The sequence below is a fragment of the Uranotaenia lowii genome, unplaced genomic scaffold, assembly GCF_029784155.1.
Source record: "Uranotaenia lowii strain MFRU-FL unplaced genomic scaffold, ASM2978415v1 HiC_scaffold_542, whole genome shotgun sequence".
Lineage (NCBI taxonomy): Eukaryota > Metazoa > Arthropoda > Insecta > Diptera > Culicidae > Uranotaenia > Uranotaenia lowii.
The window spans coordinates 16,336-25,000 of record NW_026598470.1 but is presented as its reverse complement, the minus strand read 5'-3'; the positions used below and the strand labels follow the sequence as shown (position 1 = coordinate 25,000).

At 33.1% G+C, this 8,665-nt stretch overlaps 1 protein-coding gene across 1 annotated transcript; it reads left to right on the top strand.

Moving 5' to 3' along the window:
• The first annotated feature begins 5,505 nt into the window (after nt 1–5,505).
• On the top strand, nt 5,506–5,943 carry LOC129760264 (guanine nucleotide-binding protein subunit beta-2-like 1). Its single transcript, XM_055757876.1, has 2 exons — nt 5,506–5,552; nt 5,622–5,943. Exons 1-2 carry the CDS (start codon nt 5,506–5,508, stop codon nt 5,941–5,943), a joined length of 369 nt encoding a protein of 122 aa, XP_055613851.1.
• Nucleotides 5,944–8,665: the final 2,722 nt, after the last annotated feature.

The following is an 8,665-nucleotide window of genomic DNA, read 5'->3' as shown; positions in this document are numbered from 1 at the left end:
CTTAGAGATTCACTTAGAAGAATCGATCAATGACTGACTTTGAGCTCTTTAAAAACAGGTTTTCAAAATATTAATATTTAAAATATTTTCAATAGCGAAGTACAACCCTAACAAGAAAGTCTCCTTTCTTGTGCTTATGAAAAAATGTGTGTGATGACAAACAGGCATATTCAAGCCTTATTTCGGTCTTTTATTTGACTATGAAATTTAGAAATTTACAAAAACTAAGGGCATTTAAATATTCTTGGAAACACTGTTGAACATTTCTAAATATACCGTTTTCAAGGTTTTAAACTTGAATAAAAATAGGCAAAACCATAAAAGAATTAAATGTACTCAACATAGTAAATAATCATGATATGAACTGATGCTTAGGGTGCAATTGAGATAGAGAGAATTTTTACGATTTTTTGGAAGTTGAATTAAAAAGCAGCTGGAAGCTGAACAGAAGGTCATTTAGACTTATTTCGGAACTTTTCCCCCTTTCAAGCGATTTTGGTTGGAAGAATTTGGCTCAGTTCGTGTGTTTTTATTAATGGATTTTATTACTAAAGTTTTTAGCTTTTAAAAGATGAACTAGAGATTTAGGAAACGATTTAAAGATGGAAAAAATTAGAGATTATTGATTCTCAGATAGCTCTATTCTGTCAACAGCAAAATTCATAAAAGTCCTTAGCAAATATTTGAAAATTGTTACTTTTTCGCACAGTAAAACTTGAATAGCTTTGAAATAACTAGTTAAAGCTGCACACTTCTTCTGCAAACTTGCACGTCATAACATTGAAAAGCCTATACGTTACTTTTTGTTGATTGAAAAAAAAAATCTAAAAAGTCATAATAATTTATTTATTTAAATTTTTTTATTCAGATTTATTCATTTATTTATTTAGATTTAAAGAAATCATAAATACAAATAAGAATTCCAAAACAGTCTCAACCAATTTTTAAATTTTAACCTTACATTATGAAGAAAATTCAAAAAATTTCAGAGATACATGTTTAAAACTTTTTTTTTTGTTTTTGATAGGCTACATTTTTAAAATCTGAGAATTGTATTAGGATAAGTGTTTAAAATAACATTTAAGGTGATTTTTCGAAAAAAAAAACGGCTCACCGACGGGATTTGAACCCGCAATTTTCCGCTTCGTTCCAACGGCGCGTTAGCCAATTACGCCACTTGAATGTGACGAAATAGGCTCCAGCATGCGTACATGTCGAGTTCCATAGTTTAACTGCTGGATCTTCTAGTGTTGAAAAATGTTTTTCCTTTCATGAATCGAACCAGTGCGACCTATGAACATCATTTTCAGTCAAATTTGTGAAAATTTGTTTCTTACGTCCTTAGCTATCATTTGAAGGTCGACTCCCCAAAGACATAATTCAATTTTGGGCCACCTTACTGGATATTCAATATTAGCTACATGACACCTCGATTAAAACAAGAAATGAGTTTTAAATTAAGGTTGCCAGAATTTTTTCAGCACCCCAAAATCCTGGCATCTGATTTCAAAATTGAAGACCGAAAATCTAGGCAATATCCCGGCAAATTTTGTCAAAACCGAGAAATTACTCAACAAAATTCAAGAAAAATTTAAAAACAAATTGTTCCCGAGCAGACTTTGATGCCTAAATCGATAGCAAACTGAAACCATAATATGGTATTGACAGCAAACCGACAGCATCTTTTGCTGTTCAATTTTACACGAGTGCAAAATTAGGCATAATTGAGGCGTCATAAATTTTTTTTTGACAGCAAACTGAGATCACATTTAGGTAACAACAGCAAACAGTATGCAAATTTTTTTTAGATTTAAATTTGATAGCAAAACTAGGCATCATTTAGGTATCCCTTTAAAAAAATACAATCCTGAGACCGAAATTATAGCATCATTTGCTGTACATCACAATAGCAAAATGAGGCATCATTGGGGCTTCTTTTATTTTGAAAAAAAAAATCTGAAATTCATGGCAAAAAACTTTTTTTGAAGTTTTTATTATAACAATAGTGATAAAGAAAAAATATTTTTTTTTATAAATTTTTTAGGATTTAAAATGCTAATGGAATTTATGATGCTTAGAATTATTTTTGAATATTTCACAATAGTAAATTAAACTAGAAAGTGTGAAAAAAAACTTCAAATTTTTTGGGCTTGAGAAAAATTTTTTTGTTTTTGGGCTAAACAAAAAAAAAATGTAAACAGCAGAGTGGCAGCGGCCTCTACGGCTTCCCTTATTTATATCTAAAATAGTGTAACGAAATGGACACACCCAGCAAAAAAGATTTTAGGACAACGGAATTTTCCCTTGTTTAGTGACCAAATAAAGGATTTTTTTATTCTGGGAAAGTTAAGTTTCCTTTGTTTTTTTCAATCTGTTTTCCTTCTCTTCAAGGAATTTTTCACCTTTTAAATTAAAACAAATTCTTTGATTCAAAGTTTTTTTTAGTAGAATAAATGACTTGTTTCAAAAAACTTTTTTTTTAATCTAACTCAGTGGTTTTCAAAGTGGTCCCTACCGCCCTCTTGGGGGCGTTGAGAGCTTCCAGGGGGGCGGTGAGCTCAATTTTTAAACTTGGGGGGCGTGGGAAGGGCTCAGGGGGGCGGTGAGGTCGTCTTTCCATTTTTTTCACAAATCACGAAACAACACAGATTTGAAATAACAACGAGTAAGTTTGATGCAGAACAATTAAATTATGTTACAGAACTAATCATCAGGTTCAGGACCAAAATATCTATAGTTTCACAGAGCCGCAAACAAATTTTTGTTCCAGTTTTCCAATTATTTTTTGCATCTTAGAGATTCTTTTAAATTGTCACAGATTTCACAGAAAATTAAGTTTAGATGGCAATGCTTGGTAATCTTTAAAATGTATTCTCTCCAAAAATCTGCTAAGCAGAAAAGACCTTCAAAAAATTTGTGTTTCAAGGCGTCATCTGTTATTTAGTGATAGATTTTTTGGAAAGCAAATATGAAGGTTTTTTTTAGGAAGGAAAATTTTTATTTTAAATTCTTCTTTGCTCAGCTTTATTTCAATCGATTCAAAATAACAATTGTGCCATTTACTATGGATAAAATTATAATCTATTTGGTTATCACTAACATTGCCTAAATTCAGTTATAAGAATTTATTTAAACTTTAAAACCTGTGAAAGCTGCATGACTTTGAACAGGATTGAAATTCAGATATCAAGAAATAATACTATTTTTTACGTTATTTTATCGACTTGACAGAAATAAATGGTTATAATGGATTTTATTTACCAAAATTAAAAATATATGATCTGCTATCAAAACAAACTAATCAACCAGTTTGAGTAATTTTCCAGGAAACTTGACATAGAATTAGGTGTTTAGTGAAGGTTTGAAGCAATATGAGGCCCTGGAGCTGTTGTTGTTGTTTTCTTTTTTCCGGGATTTTCATCCACGCGGATGAAAAAGGCCCTGGAGCACAAGGGTACAAGGGTAAAAGTGCATAAAAGCTAATTACAAGAAAATACGCTTTAAACTTGTTTTGTTTGTTCATTTCCAATATGTTTTTCGAAAATTGGCTTTTTTCTTTTAAACGAAATAATATTTTATTGATATTTTTAAAATCTGAAAAATCACGAAATAAAGTTTGAGATATGATGAATCGTTTGACATAATTAAATTAGACATATAAACTTGAATGAATTTGAAATAAGTCTTATAACAACATCAAACCAAAAGCTAATGATTTTTCAACGTTTCAGATTATCGTTTTTTTTTAAGATTTTTAAAAAATTGCCAGGGGGGCTATGAGCTCGAAAATTTTGTAAAAGGGGGCGGTGAGTGAAAAAAGTTTGAAAACCACTGATCTAACTCATAATACATTGTTTCAAATAATAAGGAGTTTGTTTCAATATATTATTTTTTTGAATCAAATTTTTTTTTTGTAAATTCTTTATTTGAAACGGCTCATACTTTCAGGCTTTAAGGATCCAAATTCGTTTTGTATTTTTACAATTTGAAAAAAAACCTCTTGTTTTGGTTCAAACACCAAGTTTTCTCCAAGTACTTGGCAATACAGAACCACAGAATCCATCCAGATTAATTTATTCGAAGTCTGGCCATATTTTGATACCAATGACTTATCAAATGACAATATTTAATATCATCGTTATTCGAATAGCACAACATACTTAATTTAAAGCCGTCATTTTGAGTCTTATAAAAGTTATGATTCAAAAAACAAGTCAAAATTTTTTTGAAATTGTTCATTTCAGCGTCTCCAATTTTCACATTCACAACAGAAAAATATTTCAAATGAAAGGCCAAAGCATGCTACTGTAAGTTTGCTTACGATGATTTCAGTTGAAATTCCTCGGTGTTTCGAATGATGATGACGTTAATGATTTTCAAAGTGCACCTGATGATTTTCAAATGAAAATCGAGATCTTCAATTTCAGATGAAAATGAAAATTGTTATTTCTATGTGATTTTTTTTCAATCTAGTTTTTTGTGATAATTAACTGTTTTAAGAGGGAATCAAGCCAAAAGCTCTAAATTCATTTAATATTTATATTAATTTTATAATTTAGGTAAAAGGAATCGATTTAAAAGCAACAAAAAATTCTTATATTAATAAAATAGTTTTTTTTTCAATTTTGATAGCATGATTCTGTGAAAACGTCCTTGTAATTTGTATTTTTAGACTAATAATCTACTTATTTGAAGATTTTCAGCAAGGCATGAAAATGAAAGCGATGATTTTCAATCGAAAATAATTTCTTTCATTTGACTGTTATGCGAACCGGTCTGAATGTTTTGTTTACTGACTTTCATAGCAAACTGAAACTTATAAGTTTTCATTTGGCGGCAAAAAAAGTTATTCGACTGTGAACTTCCAAAGCAGTCTAGATTCAAATGATGGAATGAAAATTGGAGACCATGGTTCATTTATTTCAATGCGATTTTCGTTATTGTTTATCAAGTGAAGAAGGATATTTTCGATAGATTGCAACTAGAATATTTGCTCTTATTTTCACATCTGTATAGATAGCGATTTTCGGAAAAAAATATTTAAAATAATATAAATATGATATTTTACATACCAATCGAAATCAAGTTGTTAAGGTAAAATAATTCAATAGTATTCAAAATCTAGATTTTTGCGTTAAAAAGCGATTAAAAACAATCTACGCGTTTCCAAATTAAATAGGTAGTTTTGTTTTAGTATTATTCACTAATATTCCCCAAGTAAACCTCCGTTTTTTTAAGGTCATTTTTAAATCTAGATAAAACGGACTAATTTTTTTTATAAAAATAATAAATTAAAAATGTTTTCCATGTTCCCTTTTCTCAAAAATATCATAAGACATATATTCTATGTTACTGATCCTTATGGGACACAAAAGGAAAACAAATAATGTTTTGTTTACGAAGTCAGCCGCTGGGAGTTGAACACAATCCACGGTCCGTTTTTAGATTATTTACGACCAGTTTTCAGGTCAGTGTAGTTGAGGCCAAAAGTCGAGATTCACCACCATGTGCATAGCTATAGTTGTTTTTTTGGATGCGAAACTGAGCATCAGGTATGTTATTTAGAAATGAAAATTTATCGGAAATCGATTTCATTCAACTGTTTTCTCCACATTCTGTAGATTCAATATACCGGAGTTTCTCGAGAAACTGTCAACGGGAGTCAGCGAGGACAAGTCTCGAAAATTGATTCGTGACTGTTTCCAGTACGGAATCCCCCAGAATAGTTTCTATGGACCTGAGAGCATCAGTAATGTTTTGCTTTCTCCGGAGGATATCTACGCTTTTCTGGCTCGTGGGACAAGGTTGCGGCTGTGGGATTTAGCTTTTGGAATGTTTACGTTTCGTTCCGAATATTGTATCAAGGAGGATTTGTCGGTAGCCTTTTCTGTGGATCGAGATCAGATGGTGCCTGGATCTCAAGAAATTACCGTCAAGTTGTAAATAACTTTGGTCGGGTACAAATACACCATTCAGAGGATGGTCACACCGACTGGGTATCTTGAGTACGTTGCCTGTCTCGTACCTGGCAACAATCCCACCAAGAAACGTAAAAGAGAGCAGAATATATTAGAATGGTGTTCGCAGAGAATGCGATTTTTAGGTTACTTCCGGAAGATTCTCAACTAAAGTGCTGGTCTTTCGGTATTAGAATAGCTTGAGAATAAATTGTGGCCAGATTTCGGTTATGTATGGTAAGTCAACTTTTACCTCATTATATTGAATCTCTAAATCAAGCCACTCCATAGATATTCATTCTTATTTTAGGTTACCATTAATTTTGTCTGGAGCGATGTTCCACATCGATCGCATCGGTTTTCCGGAACTGTTCAACATCTCTGCACTTACCAGTTTTTCGAATAGCTTGTCACGACCATTTAAAATTTCATTTTCTGATGGTGTCCGAAATTATCAAAGTGTCGGGGTAAGTATTAACCTTTTTCATCTGTTCTGATCAGACATTGTATTTACTTGCAAATTGAATTTGCAGTTGAAGTGTTTTCATCATCGCTTGAAGCCAATCAGATATGTTAATAGTTATATTAGATCAATTTGAACCTTTAAATAGAGATTTTAACTAGCATTTTAGGTTGTTAATGATCGTTATACAACATTAGCTAAAACCACTTAGGTTTTTTATAAGCTAAGTTTTTAATAACAACTTAAGGCTAATAAATTAGTACAACAAATTTCCAGACGTGGTTCGTACTTATTGTACATGTGTCAAAATGGGCTACCATCGAAAATGTACTTTGATAAACTCTGACCCTATTGGAACTTTTAGTGGTATCTATTCCGGATCCGATAAATAGGACACTACACATTAAGGTGTCAGTTACCATTAAATAATGCTAAAAATGTCAAGTTTTGTTTTCGATCAAAGTTTAATAAGCATTTGATGTAATTTATAATTAAGATATGAAAATTGCTAACTATAAATCTGTCGTGAGAAAAACAAAATTTTAGATAAAGATAAAATTGTATACACAAGGGCGTTTAAAATATGAACATCAAGTAATTCGAAAAGATATTTTCTTGTTATTACAAATATCTAACCGGTAATAATGTTAAATGAGTTCCCTCTTAGCCTTCGTCGGTGTCGGACGTGTTCCACTCTCGATCATCGATCAAAAGGCAGCGAATTTTTTTTTTCGATAAAGTGTTGTGCAGCGCGCGGTGATGAGCCCATCACCGGGTGACCATCCAAACCGGACCATTCCGGAATGGATGGATCCCCAAAATTTGCACGGTCGGTTATATTACCTAACGCTTCAAGGTAAAGCTAAAGAACTTCCAAAAAACCCGTTCTTGATTGGACGTTCCATCGAGAACTTTGCCGGTAAAATTGAGGGCGCCTTTTACGAAAAATCTCGAAAATGGTACGTGCTCAAGATAAGGAACAAGGACCAAGGAAGAAAGCTGACAACATTATCAACTCTACTGGATGGTACACCGATTGTCATAGGTCGTCATCCTAGTTTAAACCAGCGGAAATTAGTGGTCACCTGTCGAGAAGTTGATGGAATGGATGACAAACTTTTGTTGGAAGAACTAGCGCCTCAAAAAATAATCGATGTTCGCCGCATAACCAAAAAAAACCCCAGCAGGAATCATAGGTACATCAACGCTAATTCTTACAATCAACAGCACCATCATTCCGGAATTTATAAATTTCGGTCTGCTTCGAGTTCGCACGCGCATTTACTATTCGCAGCCTCTGTTATGCCGACAATGCTTGCAGTACGGCCACCCTAAAAGCCGTTGCAAGAATCAATTGGCTTGCAAAAATTGTTCTGAAACTCACGAAAGTGCTAACTGCCGTGTCGAACCCTTTTGTGGAAATTGCAAATCACCAGGTCATTCCCCCTTGGACAGAAAGTGCCCCATTTGGACAGCAAAATCTGCAGCACTCAAACTCAGCACAGATAAAAACGTTCCAATCAACGAAGCCCGAAGAATAGTACACACGAGCAGCAACTCAACCAGCTACGCACATGTAGTAAAAACGAGCCAGAACCAACAGACTACCCAGAACACAACACAACAGCAACAACTCCAACAAAAAGAAGCACCAAACCAACAGACGAGCTTGAACCAGAAAAGAACGCACACTCCAGCAACACCACAATCTTTTCAAACTGATGGCATCAGTTTGGATGCAGATTCCCCGCCTCGGAAACGGACCCCCCTTCCAACCTCTCTTCCAACAACTTCGACAGGAGAAGTTGTCGCTGAAGATATGGTTAAAAAAAATACATCTTCTCGATCAATCGTGACACGGAGCATGCAGCAGGTGCGACCACCAGAGATACCCAAATAACCCCTTCCCCTCATATCCTTCCACTTCCTATTTCCTTTCTTACCACTTTCCAAATCGTTTAATAAAAAATGACCCTCGGCACATAATTACTTTTTATAAGTTAAAGGCCTAATAAACGTTAAGAAATAAAAAAAAAAAAAAAATAATAATGTTAAATAAAAAATAATTAAACTTAAGTACAGAAATTAACTAAAATACCTAAGATTCTTAAGCTTTACATATTGCCCTCTGCATTCACTGCATATAAAAATCTTAAAAACCGGAGATTAACAAATGCAAGTTTTCGAAAAATTGTTCAGATATTTCAGTTAACTGATATTTTGTAACCTCGGATTGCAGTTTTAT